Source organism: Loxodonta africana, chromosome 4 (assembly GCF_030014295.1).
Source record: "Loxodonta africana isolate mLoxAfr1 chromosome 4, mLoxAfr1.hap2, whole genome shotgun sequence".
In the NCBI taxonomy this organism is placed as follows: domain Eukaryota; kingdom Metazoa; phylum Chordata; class Mammalia; order Proboscidea; family Elephantidae; genus Loxodonta; species Loxodonta africana.
Genome location: NC_087345.1, coordinates 36,338,839 through 36,356,149, shown reverse-complemented (window position 1 = coordinate 36,356,149; position 17,311 = coordinate 36,338,839). Strand labels below are relative to the sequence as shown.

At 36.1% G+C, this 17,311-nt stretch overlaps 1 protein-coding gene across 1 annotated transcript; it reads right to left on the bottom strand.

Annotated features, from left to right (window-relative positions):
• Nucleotides 1-1,260: 1,260 nt before the first annotated feature.
• On the bottom strand, nucleotides 1,261-16,900 carry USP44 (ubiquitin specific peptidase 44). Its single transcript, XM_023559844.2, has 5 exons — nucleotides 14,369-16,900; nucleotides 11,962-12,157; nucleotides 8,886-8,994; nucleotides 3,400-3,605; nucleotides 1,261-2,453 (listed from the first exon to the last, which is right to left on the bottom strand). Exons 1-5 carry the CDS (start codon nucleotides 15,794-15,796, stop codon nucleotides 2,254-2,256), a joined length of 2,139 nt encoding a protein of 712 aa, XP_023415612.1. The 5' UTR covers nucleotides 15,797-16,900; the 3' UTR covers nucleotides 1,261-2,253.
• Nucleotides 16,901-17,311: the final 411 nt, after the last annotated feature.

The following is a 17,311-nucleotide window of genomic DNA, read 5'->3' as shown; positions in this document are numbered from 1 at the left end:
AAAGCTGTCACTTAAGAAAAAAATTGTATTGTTTACCTACTAGCCATGTATCTCTTGAAATCATTTTGTCATGTTTACAATAATGTACCCTCTATTGGTAACAAATTATTAGTTTGGTGTTTAACAATAGTGCCTTTAGTAAATTATTTTACAACCAAAGCACGTTGTTTTTTGTTAGATCAACTTAGAATGTAGAAGTCCGTGCTTAGATTTAAGGTGTACAGTAAGAAATCTGTTAAGTTTCTGTTCATTGTCTAGCTTTTAGTTTTCAGGGATTAAAGTAAAAGATTGTCACTTTCCCATATATTTTTACATTGCAATAAAGCACTGAAGCAAGCAACTATACCTTTACAAACAACACAGCTCAAGAGTTGTTTTAAAAACTGCCGTTAAAATAGGTGCTAAGAGAAGAAAAAGAAGTTTAGAAGTCTTGACTTTGACGAGCTACAATGTGTGGTGGCAAAGTAAGTAAAAAGTTGTCCTTGAAAATCAAAAAAGGCTAGACTCAGGTGTCTTGTCCACATAAATCTTTAATGAGGTATAATTATGTAACAGTTGAGGTAACAACTTGCATAGGTGTTTAGTAGTAATGACTGTAAACCTTAGCCGTTTTACACTCAAGTTGTATTTTTGGCACAGATGATTTGTCTGTACAGTGATACACTCTCATTGCACTTTACTATCAGCGGCCTCAAATCACTTGTTTTCTAAAATTTAAGGAAAAATTTGCCAATAGAGGGCCTTTTCAAGTTTATACTTAGAGGCAATCACTAATAGCAAACAGTATTCTACAGGATATTATCTTTTAAGATTTCAGTCTGCAAACAAACCAACTTGAGAAAAAAGGAATATATGACCTAGTTAACACTGAGCTGTTACATAGCTTATCTATGATCTACGGAGGTTAGTGGATTCTTCCCTTTCTCAGTTAGATAAAGTTAGCAGCAGTAGGACTTTAAAGAGATCTAGTAGGATTATTTAGGGAAGAGCATAAAGACTGCCTCAGGTTTTTGTTTTTTTCTTTAATAAACTATAAGTTTAGATCATTTTTAATATCTTTTCAAATGTTGGGGCCCAGTGTTTGAGTATCTAAGAGGCCACACCTCCTAGCATTCAAATAATCCTAGCAAGAGTAAGGAATCTAGACTTTATCTAGACATGTTGCCCAGTTGCCAATTTTGAACAATTTATCCTCTCTGCCCTATGCAGTTTTCTCTTCAAGAAATTTTCATTCATTTGAACTACAGATCTCAAGACACAATATGGCACAAAGCTTCTTTAAGAGAGCTAATCTTAAATGTATAAAATGAACTCATATCAAAATTAAAAACTGTACTTATATGACATAATATATTGTTTGCAGAATTCTGATTTTTGATATGACTGCTTTATTAGAATCTGGACAAAATCTATTTGCTGCCAGACAAATCATCATTAAGTACCAGCCATCATTTTTTCATGTCCATAGCACCAAAGTTCACTTAAATATACCATTTATAAAGCTGCCATTTTCATTTGGATACAGTTTGACTATGCCGAATAAATAACAATTATTAAAACTTAGTAATTTTTAAAAAATGATGTTAAACTAGCCAGATAAATTTTTTTTAAATGAAGTTAAATTAGCCAAGGCAATGTCTATTCTGAGCCCTGAAACATACAAAGCCTCTGGATTATCAGTGAATGTGACTGATGAATATTTAGGTGATACCTTCATATTACACTTTGAATGTAGTGGTTGAACTCCCTTCAAGGGGCAAAGGTGACTTCAGTATAAAAATGGCCTGAAAGAAATGCTTTTTTTTTTTCTTTTGGTAAGACTGTATTAGTGAAGACAGTGTCTAATTTTCCTATCTAATAAGAATTGGTATAGAAAATAGTTACAAAAGATAAATATGTAACAAATGTTTATAAAACGATGCAATCTGAACTTCTGTAGAAAATTGCACAAATTCATGATCTGAGCCAATTGAGACACCACAATATAAAAAGAGGTTAACACCAGTCTGAGGTAAACACTAAAAGTTTAAAACTCCCAAGTACTTTGAAAAGTTACCTCCTGTTGATACACGTTTTATACTAACTTTAACCTTGCCTCTGTAAAAAAGAACTTTGTTGTAGCTAGATACAAAATGCAGAAACATAGTGTGCACTGATTCATACGTAGAAAAACAGTGAAGCTCAAAATTGTCATTTAGCCCCTTTAAAAAGTACATATACAAATCACAAGAAGAAAGCCCCACTGTCTTTAGGTCAACTAAATATTTCATTATTAGAGGTATCAACTTCTTCAATGGGATGTTGGCTACCAGACAAGAGTTCTGGAGGCAAGAGTTTAGAATGTCCATTCTCAGTAACTCGCTGGGTGTAAAACAAGATATAAGCTTGGGCCTTGCATACTTCATCCATAGTGCACATGTTTAGCTTGGAATCATTGCAGTGTACCCAGAAGCCTAGAGGGAAGCACAGAAATATAAATATACCTTAATGGTTATAAGAGAACTTTCAAAATTTCTAGTATAAGATAAAAAGTGGATTTAAGAAAAGGTATTAGTTTCAGTGATTAGGTAAGCTTTTGAGGGGAACATTTTTTTTTTCTCTAATGAGAAATAAAGCTTGGGCAGTATGTTACTCTGGAATTATCTATCTTTATCATAGAAATAGTTTGAAGTTATAGAATCTGACTATTTGACCCCATACTCTAATTCCCAGTGTAATTCTACCAGTTAATGCTTTTGCCACTAATCACGTTATAAACAGAATACAGTATAATTAACTCCTGGTAGTTTAGTGTTGAATTATTTTTTGTCCACACTTCTTTTCTTTTGAGGGGAGGGAAAGAGGTGTTTCATTCTTTGTCAACAATAGGAGGGAAACGGGAAATAAAAAGTGAAACCGCAATCCAATCACTTTGCTACCTGTGAAGACTGTCTTATGGGGCCAGTGGAGGCAGTAAGTGGAAGTGAATTTTATGTTAAATCATGAACTCAAAGTTTGTTGCAAGTATCTATGAATCCCCATTTCATGAGAAGCCCCGATCTTTAACAAAACTAACAAATAAACCAGGAAACAGAGAAACTGCTCTTAGAAGTGTGCCTTTAAGAAAGGATATCACTCTCTTTGACTTTTAATTAGCCTTATTATCCTATCCCTTATGAGTCAGAATAGACTCGACAGCAATGGGTTTGGTTTTTTTTTGTTTCATAGCCCTTACATAGTCAAAACCCACAGTTTGCACAAATCCTGTTTTTTTATGAACAACATTACAGAAGCAGACATTCTAGAAAGAATCCAGAAGGTGGTCAAGTGGATAATTTAGTGGCCATTTTAGAAATCACTAAAGACTAGATGCCAGCTTCCAAGTCTAAACTAAGAGGAAATAATTTTTCCAGTCTATACCTCCTTCAGAATTGTAGCAGTAGGCAGTGTAGTGTCCTGAGCCAAATCCTTTGCCATGGTGCATTACTACAGCAGATAAGTCATAGATAAAGGATTCTGGTCTGAGGGATTTCAGGGACTCCCTGCAGCAATAGGGCTCCATGTTTAAGATTTCCTCAAAGCCAACATGAACACCAATCTTTTCTCGGTTATTACGTCCTGACCACCTGTGAACAAACCAGGGTAAAATTATCAACAAAATCAAGGGAAAATTATCATGTACTAGGTTTAGACAGACTCCTAGTAATTGAAGGTCCCAGAGTATAGAACACAAAGTATACAAATAATGTAAATATAAAATCCTTTCAATACTGATGTTGGCTATAATGGAGGAATTTAGGCTTTTTTTATGAACAGGTCCAGTGAGGTTTTAAATATTTGGCTTCTGTAGTTAGATGATAACAGGAAAAAAATTAACTTTTAGAAAAGAAAATTATGACCCTATGGGCACTTTCTCCCTTCTAACAGATGGTGAAGGTACCAGAAGGATTTTAATTTCTAGAGCTTGGCTACTAACCAAAAGGTCGGCAGTATGAATCCACCAGAAGTTCCTTGGAAACTCGATGGGGCAGTTCTACTCTGTTCTGTAGGGTCACTATGAGTAGGAATTGACTCAAGGGCAAAGAGTTTGTTTTTCTATTTGTTTCTGGTTTTGCCACAGCATGAGGAGGGTATCCCAGAAGGTAGAATTTGTTCTTGGGAGACATAATCTGGACCTTTATTGACCAGGTATGGAGCAAAGAAACAGGTCACCTCCTATTCCTCAGAACACTTCAGAGCTCGTCAAACCAGGAAAAAATAGCAACTGTGACCCTTCCCTGTGTGTAAGTCAGTACAACACCTATTAGTGACAAATAATGTACTAGCATTTTTCTCAATCCACTAGTTCATGTTTCCCATTAATGGGTCTATGCATGGCAAGCAGTGTTTTTATCAAATACATACAATGAACTGGTGCTACAGGGGAAGTAATATATGCTAGTTCTTTCAAGAGACAAGAGTTCAGAGGCAAAAGACATAGATGAAAATATGATACTATAAAAAGTATTAGAACATGAGGTTCAGACAAGTAGAAAAGGGAGCGGAATATGGACTGGTTTATGGAGGAAAAAATGTGAAAATGGTTTAAGATGTAAAATGGTAAGGAACTAAAGGTGAGACTTGTAAATTGTTATCTGCTGAACTAGAAGTCATTCCAATGCCACCCCCTCCATTAAGTGCATTAAAAATTCCTGCATCCAGTGGGCCTATAACTTTAGTAAAAATAGATCAAGCCATAAAATAATAAAATTGCTTAACATGAGAAGTTTCTATCATTTCACTTTACATATATCTCTATTTTTCTTTAAATCGAATTCTAACCTTAAATTATATTAACTGAAACACTTGTAAGCCATCTAAATGGAAAATATTTACTCATTCTCTTATTGATTGGTAAGTTGGGTACCCAATTTTTATGCTGAAGGATAGAAATACAAGAAAAAGATAAAGAAGAAGAATACTATACCCAAATTCAAAACGACTGGAAGACACACATAGGAACTCCTATGTTATTAGAAATGTTCCCTGTCTTATACTTCTTCAAAGGCTCCTGGGGGCCCCTCCCTAATTCCATTCTACCTTTTTCCCAGAGGTACTCACTATCCTGAATGTTGTATATAGCTTATCTTGCTTTATTTTATACTTTAAAAATATATTATTTAATAAAAATTTATATGTAAAAGTATACACATATACATAAACACATACATGAGAAAGATTAAGGAAATGTTTACAAAGAGGTCTGCCATTTGCATTCAAAGTAGTGAACCACAAGATGACAACATTAAAGAAGCTATCCCACGGCAATCGTCCTCCCTCCAACCTCTGGTAGGAGGCCAAACAACACAAAAATGTCACTGAAAATATAAAATGTTCATATCCTGTCAGAAGTTTTCTTAACATCTATCACAAGTCCAAGACCACAAAACTGATGAATAGTAAAGCATGGATTGTTTCTCTAATATTTTGGAATTAAATTTATTCCTAGTGTAACCCATGACTCAACAGAGATAGATAACATATATAATATTAGGTTAAGTTTAACTTTAGGGGGACCTGTGAGAGACATGATAATTAGGGTTGCAGAGTGGAGTTTTAAATAATGAGTTAGTCTCAAAACCTCTGAATGCTGGTAAGAGTGAACCATATGAACTTCAGGAGTTAATGTTTTATTAATGCTTTAGGTTAAGATTTATTTGCCTGCAAATATAGTGATTTTTTCACAGGATGAAGATGAACTTTTTTTATACTAAATTTTTTTCCTGTTTATGTCGCTAAGTATATTGAGACTTGAATTTCTATTAGAATTCATTCTTTTCTCTATTACCTGCTCTGTATAAAATACACTACTTCTAAATTTATTATTTTGTTGGATGCTTTTTCTCCATTTTTACTGAAATCATTTTTCTACATGTGTGCAGCTACTTGAAATCATGAAAAGTAAGAACAAAGTGGGGGACTCACATATCCTGATTTCAAAATGCACTGCAAAACTATAGTAATAAAAACAGGATAGACATATGGAAACAATGGGGAGTCCCTGGGTGATGCATACAGTTAACATATTCAGCTGCTAACTGAAAGGCTGGGTGGGAGGTTTGCATCCACGCTGAGGCACCTTGGAAGAAAGCCCTGGCAATCTATTTCTGAAAAATCAGCCATTGAAAACCCTATGGAGCACCGTTCTGTTCTGACATATATGGGATTACTATGAGTCAGAATCAACTTGACAACTGGTTTTTACTGATAAATGGAATTGAGAATCTTGAAATAAACCCATATATCTAATACCAAGCAATTTTTGACATGAGTGCCAAATCTATTCAATGGGGAAAAGAACAGTCTCTTCAACAAATGGTGCTGAACCAACTGGATTTCCACACGCAAAAAAATGAGCATAGGCCCATACCTCAAACCATATATAAAAATTAACTCAAAATGGATCAATGACCTAAATATAAGAGCTAAAACCATAAAACTCTTAAAACATAGGGATAAAAGCTTCTGGACCTTCTTTTAAGCAACAGATTTTTAGATAAGACACCAAAAGCAAGAGAAATAATAGGTAAACTAGATTTCATCAAAATTAAAAACTTTTGTGCACCAAAGGACATTATTAAGAAAGTAAAAAGACCACCTATAGAATGGGCGGAAATATTTGGAAACCACATATCAGAGATGGGTTTAACATCTAGAATATATAAAGAACTCCTAAAACTCAACAGCAAAAAGGCTAATAACCCAATTAAAATGTGAATAAGGGAGTCGTTATGGACAGAATTGTGTCCCCCCCAAAATGTGTCAACTTGGCTAGGCCATGATTCTCAGTATTGTGTGATTATCCACCATTCTGTGATCTGATGTGATTTTCCTATATGTTGTAAATCCTACCTCTATGATGTTAATGAGGCAGGATTAGAGGTGGTTACGTTAACACGGCAGGACTTAATCTACAAGATTAGGTTGTATCTTGAGTCGATCTCTTGAGGTATAAAAGCGAGAATGGAGCAGAGACACAGAGGGACCACATTACCACCAAACAAGAAGAGCCAGGAGCACGTATCCCTTGGACCTGGGGTCCTTTGCTGAGAAGCTCCTAGACTAGGGGAAGAATGATGACAAGGATCTTTCCTCAGAGCCTACAGAGAAAAAAGGCCTTCCTCTAGAGCTGGCCCCCTGAATTGGACTTCTAGCCTCCTAGTCTGTGGGAGAATAAATTTGTTTGTTAAAGCCGTCCACTTGTGGTATTTCTGTTACAGCGGCACTAGATAACTAAGACAGACTTGAATAAACATTTCTCCAAAGAAGAAATACAAATGGCCAACCAGCACATGAAAAGGTGTTCAATATCAGAACAGTGAAATGTAGATCAAAACTGCAATGAGATAACACTTTACACTTTAGTAGGATGGCTATTATAAAAAAAATAAGTGTTGTAGAGGATGTGGAGAAATTGGAACACTTGTACACTGCTATTGGGAATGGAGTCTCTGTGAAAAACAATTTGGCAGTTCCTAAGAAAGTTAAACATAGAAATACCATGAACCAAACCAAACCCGTTGCTGTCCAGTCAATTCCAATTTATAGCAACTCTATATGACCCAGCAGTTCTACTTCTAGGTATACACTCCAAAGAACTGAAAGCAATGATTCAAACAGACACATGTACACTAAAGTACAATGCAGTATTACAACAGCCCAAAGATGGAAATTATCCACATACCCATCAATAGATAAATGAATAAACAAAATGTGGTGTATACATATAAAAAAAAAATAGTGGAGTATTATTCAGCTATAAAGGGAAATGAAGTCCTGATACATATCGCCAAGGTTCATGGATGAACCTTGAAATCATTATGCTAAATGAAATAAGCCACACATGAAAGGACAAATATTGTATGATTCTACTTACATCTTTAAAAAATAAAACCAGTTACTGTTGAGTCTTTCTTTTCTGACTCAAGGTTACCCCATGTGTGTCAGAATAGACTGTGCTCCGCAATGGCTATAATAGTTCAGAAACAGATCACCAGGCCTTTCTTCTGAGGTGCCTCTGGATGGACTGGAACTGCCAGCCTTTCAGTTACTAGTTTAGCAATTAACTGTTAGTGCCACCCAGGAACTCCATAAAATATCTAGAATTGGTAAATCCATTCAGACAAAAGAAGATTGGTGGTTACCTGGTGGTGAAATTAGGAGAGAGTGTGGCAAACAACTACACTGAAAATTGATGAATCTAATCATATGTAAAATGTACCTCTTAAATCAGGAAAAAAAAAAAAAAAAAAACTAACAACCCTAATGTAAGAAATATGGCCTCAACAGTTTTCAAATGATAGCACATTAAGTAACTTCCTCAGTGGGTCTCATTAAGATCAACATCTTAATCAAACAATAAGCCTCTCAGGTAAACATGGCTAACACATACTATGAAACCATACACTTTTTTCCAATTAAGTCACCTGAGTAGATATATTTCAGAAGACTAGAGTGGGTCTTTTTTAATTACTTCAAATTGAATTGCTATACCTTTGATCAAATATTTTTCAAGGACAATGCAATTGGGCCAAATACTCTAAGTTATAAACTAAGAAAAAAAATTTTTTTACACCTAAAATAAGCTGGTTAGACATCATAAACAGTTTTAAATTTACAAAGAAAAAAATACTATGTAGCAGACCAAAATGTGGTGAGTCTCCAATGGATTCTACAAGGGACGCCCAGCCCATCAGAAGGATTGTTACTAAATATGGTATCTGCTGGTCAAGGCTAAAGATAATGACCAGAATTTCTTTTTTCATTAAAAAAAAAAGTAGATACACGTCAATTTTGAAGCCCTGCAAATACAAGGAATGATTAAGTTAGAAGTAACTAGTTGGTAGGCAACTGTTAATATTATTTACCTGAATCGTTTGAGGTGTAGTCTGAGAACCCGAGGTAGGTGGCATATCATAAGTTGTTTCTGGGCCTCTGTGAGTACAACTGGTTTTGAGGAAAACTTTCTGTGCTTTGCTGTAATGCCAAAGACAGATCAAATTTGAGGATACAAAGAAAAGTTGGGCAACTTTTTAATTCGTAACATCTATTCTGTTACAGCCATTGTACTATGCTGGAAGTAGATACAGGCTTTACCCTCAAGAAACTTATGATCTAGTTGAGGTATGCAGATAAGTAAATAAGTACATGATGTAAGAGCAATTCTGTAAATCATGCATCAAGATGAATAGCATAATATTAAAAATGGATTTGGGTTGTACCAATGAATAGGAAAAGGTTATTTTAAACTCTACTTAACATATTTTAAATATCCTCTTACAAACCTCTCAGTTAAAAAAAAGTTTGTGGTCAGTTAATATATTGAGGCTAATCAGGATCTGAAGAGGCATGGGTCCTTACTTCCCAGCCCCAGCCAACAGCCCAAGAGGGCAAACCTTTGCCCTCTCTGTAATCAAGACCTCCCTCACTCAAGTGTCTTGCTTTCGCTCTTTAAGCATCAGATCTTAGACTGTTTAACTCTGGCACTCTTCCTGTTGTCCCCTCTGCTTCTCTGGAGGTCCACTTACGAATTATGTTCTACAGCTTATAGCTGGGCCATTAACTACCAAAATTTGCTCTTGATGTCCAGGAGCTGCTCCTTCAAACTTGTATACCTGGTCTGACTCCAGCCATAGCAGCAGCTGCTTATCATAGATGAGGTAGAATTGGTCCACAATGAGGCTGTCTTCCTAGAAGCCTCTACTCTAGATATATGTCCCTGAGGTGCAGGCATCCATCTGCTGCTAAATGTCCTGCACCTACATCTGGATTGCCTCCTGGAACATAATCTAAGTACACTAGACAAGGGATGTCAACTCCTTGACTTAAAATTTTCAACGTTTTCCTTCTGTATTAAAGCAGCTCCATCAGGCCTGTATTTGGCAGCCCCAGTAGATGCAGACAAACTTGTTATAAAACCATATTCTGCATTCATAATATCTTTCTACTCCCAAATTTCGTGAGGAACGCATCTAAGACATTCATATTTTTGTCCAAGAAAAAAAAATACTTTGCGATAGCAAATTTGACACATTTTTTGTTTTTTCACTAACACCTTATAAACCTTACGCTATTTATAATCAAGTTCATACTAGACCACATGCAGGAAAAAACGTTTGTATAAGTTGTTCTAGAAAACTATCGATTGATGTGACATTTTTTCAATGTTGGAACATCCAAAGTTTTTGTAGTACCTTAAAAATTTAGTATCTAAAACCTCAGAATCATTTTTTGAGACATGGAAATTAGGGAGAATACCTGAAAATATACATAAGATAAACAGTAAAATATGTGCACATTGATGGAGGACATAAAGGGACAGGAGATCTGATGTGGTTTTATACACTATTTCCCTGGAGGAAAATGCTTCTCTTTGAAATGCATATTTTCATTCCCGAGGTTTGTTTCCCCACGCTCACCTCTATCAGAGCACTTAACGCAGTGGATCCTAACTGTCCATCTGTTTCCATCATGAGGAATGTTGAGCACTTTGAAAGCAGGGACATTGTCTTATCTCTGTCCATAGTAACTAGAACAATGACTAATACAGACGAGATACCCAGTAGATTTTTTTTTTTTTTAAATAAATCCTTGTTTTTACGAAGCCAGTTTCCACAGAAGCAGCCCACCATATACTTTTTTTTTTTTTATGATATATGCATGTTGCTGATGAGTGCTATCGGGTCAATTTTTGACTTACGGCAACCCAACGTGACAGAGTGGAACTGCCCCATTGGGTTTTCTAGGCTGTAATCTGTACAGGAGAAGATCCCTGGTGGTGCAGTGCTTAAGCACTCAGCTGCTAGCTGAAGGGTCAAATACACCAGCTGCTCTGCGGGAGAAAGATGTGACAGTTGGCTTCTGTAAAGATTACAGCCTTGAAAACCTTATGGGGCAGTTCTACTGTCTTATAGGGTCACTATGAGTCAGAATTAACTAGATGGCAATGTGTTTGGTTTTACTGGTTTGAAATCTTCAGGATCAGATCACCAGGTCTTTTCTCCCTTGGAGCTGGAGCCACTGGGTGAGTTTGAACCACGAACCTTTCGTTAGCAGTAGAGTGCTTAACCGAAGAGCTACCAGGGCTCCTTTGATACATGTATATATATATACACATATGTATGTGTATATATATATATATATACATATATATATTATTTATATGGAAATCCTGGTGGAGTAGTGGTTAGGAGCTATGGCTACTAACCAAAAGGTCGGCAGTTCAAATCCACCAGGCACTCCTTAGAAACACTATGGGGCAGTTCTACTCTGTCCTATAGGGTCTCTATAAGTCAGAAGTGACTTGACGGGAATGGGTTTGTTTTCTGGGGCTTATTATTTACATAACAATGTTTTGATATATAGGAAAAGTCATAAAGCAAACATTTCATTCAGCACTACAGGGGATACTTTCCTTTTGCTACTTTATTCTGTCTCTCATATTAAACTTAAATTTCGTCTTATTTTATGAGTCCCTCCTCTCCACAATTGATTATAGGACCAAAAAAACTCCAAACCAAACCCATTGGCCAGCGAGTCAATTCTGACTCACAGTAACCCTATAGGACAGAGTAGAACTACCCCACAGGGTTTCCAAGGCTATAATCTTAATGGAAGCAGACTGCCACACCTTTCTCCCACAGAACAGCTGGTGGGTTCAAATCACTGACCTCTGGGTTTGCAGCCGAGTGCTTTAACCACTACGCCACCAGGGCTTAACTATAGGACTAAAAAGATTTAAATGCGATCAATAAGAGAAAACAAATACACGGTTCATAAATACCAATTATAAACTAGTAGTGTCTAGTCCAGTTTCTTTTGATGAACTAAAAAAAAAACTCACTTTCATAATTGCTACTTAAGGAATTTCTTCCAGCTTCCTCTCATCTCTGTTTGTCTTTGCTAATCTTGGAAAAGCATAAAGAATATACCGTCTCTACTCACAGTTACACTGGTCACATATGTAGATTTTTCCTTCTAAAGCTTCAGTTTCTGTGAATTTGGCCAACATTTCAGTAACCAGACATGGCTGTGAAGCAGTATCTTTTCCACTGCACTGGTATCTTTCTGGAAATTCCAATGACAAGTCCCAGAAAGGTTCTATGGTATTCGATTTATTATCACATGCAAGACATGTAACCTGCAATTAAAAATATTAGTATCTCAGATTACAATCCTTCCATCAAAACATCTACTTCTTTCACAAGAGGTCATTGTCATTAAATAAGCTTTTCTTTCGAAAATGTGCCATTAGAATTCTGAATAATCTCTTTATATTATTGTCAGGGAATTTAAAAAATTGTAATTTTCCCTTCCAAAAGACTGTCACTAAAGCCACTATGAATTGGTGGGCTTCTGCTGAGAACTCAAAAAGCTCCAAGGGCATTAGTCAAATCTAGAATTTAGATTCTGAAATAAAAATTCAAACTGTGGGTTCATTTAACAGATACATGTTATGTATATACACGACATATATGAATATGCATTTAATGTGTCTAAGTCATTAGGCTTAAAATTCTTTGTCCTTTTTTCTTCCTTATCTTTCACTGACTTTTTTTCTCTCCCCAAATCCCTATAACCTTTAACCCAATCTACCTTCTTAACCATGATACAAGAAAAACACTATTAGTATGTTTTCACTGTGCAGATTTTGAAGTTCTACCAGCTACTAATTTCACAAGATAACTCATATAACAGATAAATACTTGTACCTTTCTGTATTAAAGCAGTTCCTGTATTTAAGTAGGGTCATACTCCCACTTAAGGCAATTTCACTACATGAAAATCCCCATCCAAATATAGGTACCACAAAGAAAATGGGGCAGTTGTAACAACTTATACATAGCAACTAGAAAGGGGAAGATAGTAACTTCTGTGAAGTATTCAACGGGACTTAATGCCAACAAACACTGCACATGATTGAAGGCAAACTCTACAGAGCTAAGAATACATACATGCAACACAATATGAAATATTACAAAGAAGCTCTTTCATCCAAGCTGCATATCTGGCACAGGCAGCAAAATAGTGAATTCTAATTCCGATTATAGATATTACAAACTGACACAAAGAACAGAACACTCCTGTTGTTTAGTCTGGGGACTCGACAGGACTAGGGGCTGACCTTTCGAGAACAGTTTCTTGAATTTAAAAAAAAAAAGAAAAAAAAAAGCCATTCTACTAACCATCTGAATCTCCTGAGACTGTGAGTTTCCTAAGAGTTTATTTATTACATGTTTAAAGGGAAGAAAAGCAAAAACACCAGTGTAACAATTTTTATTGATTTGAAAATTCATCCATGAAGGAGAGGACAGGCACAGAACCACTCTCAAACTGTTAGAAATAGAAAATGGAATAAGCGTTCTGGAAAAAAATTTGTCACTAAGTATCAAAAGCCCTACCTTTTGACAAAGTAATTCTACCTCTCAGCTATTAAGGAAATCATTATGAAAAAAATATATTGATGATATTATAATAACAGGAAAAATTGCAACCTACAAGTCAAAAATAGGGGAGTGGTTAAACTGTGGTATGTACATATGATTACACTGAAATGTTCTGGAGTCATTAAATATTTTTAATGCTATGGAAAATCCCTATAATATTAAATGAAAAAAGCAGGTAAATGCAACATGACCAATTATATATTTCCCACAAATTGTGTGGAGATTTATAGATACCAAAATATTAACAGTTTTATCTATGAATTGTGGGGTTATGGGATTAAGGAATGATTTTTCTTTTCTTCTGTATAAATTTTCTGTATTACATATGTTTTCTACAAGTATTACTTTTACAAGTGTTATTTTTATTTATAACAGTGTATTTCAAACTTTTGCACAGAAAAAATAGAAATGACACAGAAAATAATAGTGGAAAAGTAAAACTGCATGTAACACAAGAAGTACAATACTCATTGAAGCTTTCAGACTTTGCCCCCTTTGGCTTTATAGGAAGTCTTCCAGGGCTACTCCCTGGTCCCAGAAATTACTCAAGGGTGCACCATATCCATTTCCAGTCTTCAAGTCTGTTTCCTCTGAGATTAAACTATCTTCTTCTCAATCCCTCTTTAGAAAATGAATGTTAATATTACTAACCTAGGAACCTGTTTCCAGAACTTCCCTCCTGGCAAAAAAGTTTTGATACATGGATGCTAAAACTTTGAATAATTAATGAAGGAAACAATTATAAATGAATTAGCTGACTCCTTTACACGCATTTATAAAAACAATCCATTCTGACCTGAAAACAGTACTAGCTCTAACGTATGAGAAATACAGAAAATATGCATTTTAAAGGCTTCACTCTGTGAATTACCCAAGATAAAAATAAAACTTAAAAAACCCCATACCTGACTAAGAAGTTGTCCATGAAAAATGTTATTCACAACATTCAGAACCTGTTTGATAAGTTTTCTTTGAGAAGTAGGGATAAGAGCAGGTAACCTGGTACCTGTTGTCTCTAGTTCATGTTGTATTTTGTCCAAAAGTTCACAGAGAAATTCCTGAGCATCTTGTTGGGCATAACCCCGAAAGGAAGGGATTAACCTCCATACTGAGTGTAGCATAGCAAATGGTGAGACCAAGGCCCACTTTCCAGACCACATGACTTGAAACAAAGTATGCAATTCATGACAAAGAGAAATGGACTGTGAACTTGACTCCCTTGGCTGAATGAGTTCCATCTTTCTACTCATTGATGCTCCACCACTTAGTCCTGATGATAAACTTGGGTGTCGGAAGCAAATAGAGCCTGTATCCTTTTCTTGGTATTCATTTATTTGAAATACAGTATCTGTGACTGGTAGAGGCTTATAAGAAGCTCTTGTCTTATCACTAGCAGTCACAGCTAGCCATTGGTTCAGATCAAGCTTTAAAAAACATTGTCGAAAAATAAGTAAATGACTTAAAACCTGAAGAACGGAATTCATATAGCAAGTATTTCCCAAATTTCTCAGTCCTGTTACACCAGGAGTTACTATCGGCCTTCGCTTAATTGAAGAGTCATTGACATTTCTATATCTTACAAATTCTGAGGTAGATTCTACTTTATCTTTCGCTGGTGATGATGGAGTCTGTGGCTGCACTTGAACAGGAATTATTTCTACTGTGCTGGACTGAACTAGACCTTGCAAACGTAAACTCTTTCTTGGAGGCAAAATTTCCAATTCTGCTTTGGTTTGATGCTCTAATTCTTGCTGTCTTTTCTTCACTTCCCTTTTTGCTACTATTTTTTCCTGAAATTGTTCTTCTTGTCTTTTTCTTCCAATGGGTAACTGTTCAAACCAAATTCGAAAGATTTTACCCATTAGCATCCTTCTCCTGTGCCAAAGAGCAGTATACATTTGATCTTCACTTTGAAGCAGAGATTGGGTGCCATCATATAAGAAATAAGAATCATCATTTGTACCCACAGACCGTAAAATTCTTCCACTACGAGTGGTGCAGTGATAATTCTGACTTTTGATTGCACTTAATGTACTTCGTAGTAATTTTAGGTCTCCGGTGGCATTATCATTAAGAACATAATCGTCACAAAAGTAACAAAAAACATACATCTCATTCACTTCCAATGCAACAGGATGACTGCTATCTTGAAAGTGCTTGAGAGCATGCTCTTCAATGTATCTTCCACAGGCAACGTGGGAACAGCTAAGGCAAGCCCAGATGGATTCAGTTGTATTGCAGTCCACACAGTGCCATTTCTGAGGGTTGAGTATAGAATGATCTTGAGCAAGCCGCAATTGCCCAACGTGTTTGCACTTATCCATCGTTAACATTTAGTTAGTTTAGATGAAAAATACATAATCCAAACGAGTGTCTGTTCACAACACTTAACGCATCTGAAAACTAAGCAGAACAATGTCAACTTTTAATAATATGAAAACAAGAAGCTAATATTTTTCTATTTTATAAGCTATTTCTCAAAGAATAATGTGATGAATTTGTTCCCTTTGCTCCCAATTTCCGGACTGCTTGTCCTACTACCATAAGCAATTGTCACTTTTCCCTTGTTCTGGACTTCCACATTTTTTAAATTTTCTACCACCATCTAGTGGTGAAGAATGGGTAGTGACACACCACTTCTCAGTACTAGAATAAAGATCCATCCATTTTACCCAATAAGTCTGAGGGCAGTTTGCAAAACTACATTCCTTTTCTTAAAAATAGGGGCCGTAAAGACCAAAATATATCTCACTAATATTTAAAATGTCTTGGAAGAATTACAAACCAGAATGCTCCTTAGAAGCAAGGGTGGTGAGACTATGTCTCACATACTTTGGACAGGTTATCCGGAGGGATCAGTTCCTGGAGAAGGACATCATGCTTGGTAAAGTAGAGGGTCAGTGAAAAACAAGAAGACCCTCAAAGAGATGGACTGACACAGTGGCTGCAACAATGCGCTGGAGCATAGTGATTGTGCAGATGGCGCAGGACCGGGCAGCGTTTCATTCTGTTGTGCGTGGGGTCAGTATGGGTTGGAACCGACTCAGTGGCACGTAACAACAACAACATTTACAAAAGAATTCTGAAAATCCCATTTGGAGTTAATAAAGCATAATCACGGTTAAAACCATGGGTTTCGGAAAGACAGGTTTGAACTCTACCTCTATCACATAGTGTGGCTGTATAATTTGAGCAAATATTTTAAATTCTGTACACATCTGTAAAATAGGGAACATCCTACCAACTTCTTGAATTGTTGGAAGGACTGAGAGAACAAAATATTTATCCGACACACAGTAAACAACAAATAGTAGCTATAAAAAAAAAACCTTTATCTGAACAAATCATACTATTCTAATTACCATTAAACTTGGCTTTCCATTTAACCCACTGCTGTTGACTCATAGTAGACCAATAAATCCAAACCCACTGCTGTTGAGTCCATTCCGACCCATAGAGGCCCTACAGTACAGAGTAGAACTGCCCCATAGCGTTTCCAAGGCTGTAAATCTTTACGAAAGCAGACTGCCACATCTTTCTCCTGTGGAGTGGCTGGTGGGTTCAAACTGCCAAACTTTCGGGGTAGCAGCTGAGCACTTTAGCCACTGAGCCACCAGGGCTCCTTAGTAAATCAATAGTTAACTTTAATTCATGGCTCTATAGCACACTCTGACTTGACAGACTTGACAATTTGCCTTTGGAAGAGAAAAAGACAGAAGAGACTGTGCTTTTGTGTTTGAAAAGATTCTCAGGATTGTGAAAAGATATGTAAATAAATAAAGAGAAAAGAATATGAAGTAGATGGCAGCACAATGAGCTTTTACATTTTAGCAGGCCTGGACATTATC

Coding starts and splice junctions, on each gene's coding strand:
- USP44 (XM_023559844.2), bottom strand. CDS start 15,796: ATGTTAACGATGGATAAGTGCAAACACGTTGGGCAATTGCGGCTTGCT. Junction 12,158..14,368: donor ATGGACAACTTCTTAGTCAG/GTATGGGGTTTT, acceptor TTTTAATTGCAG/GTTACATGTCTTGCATGTGA. Junction 2,454..3,399: donor CTGCTACAATTCTGAAGGAG/GTATAGACTGGA, acceptor GCTTCCCTCTAG/GCTTCTGGGTACACTGCAAT.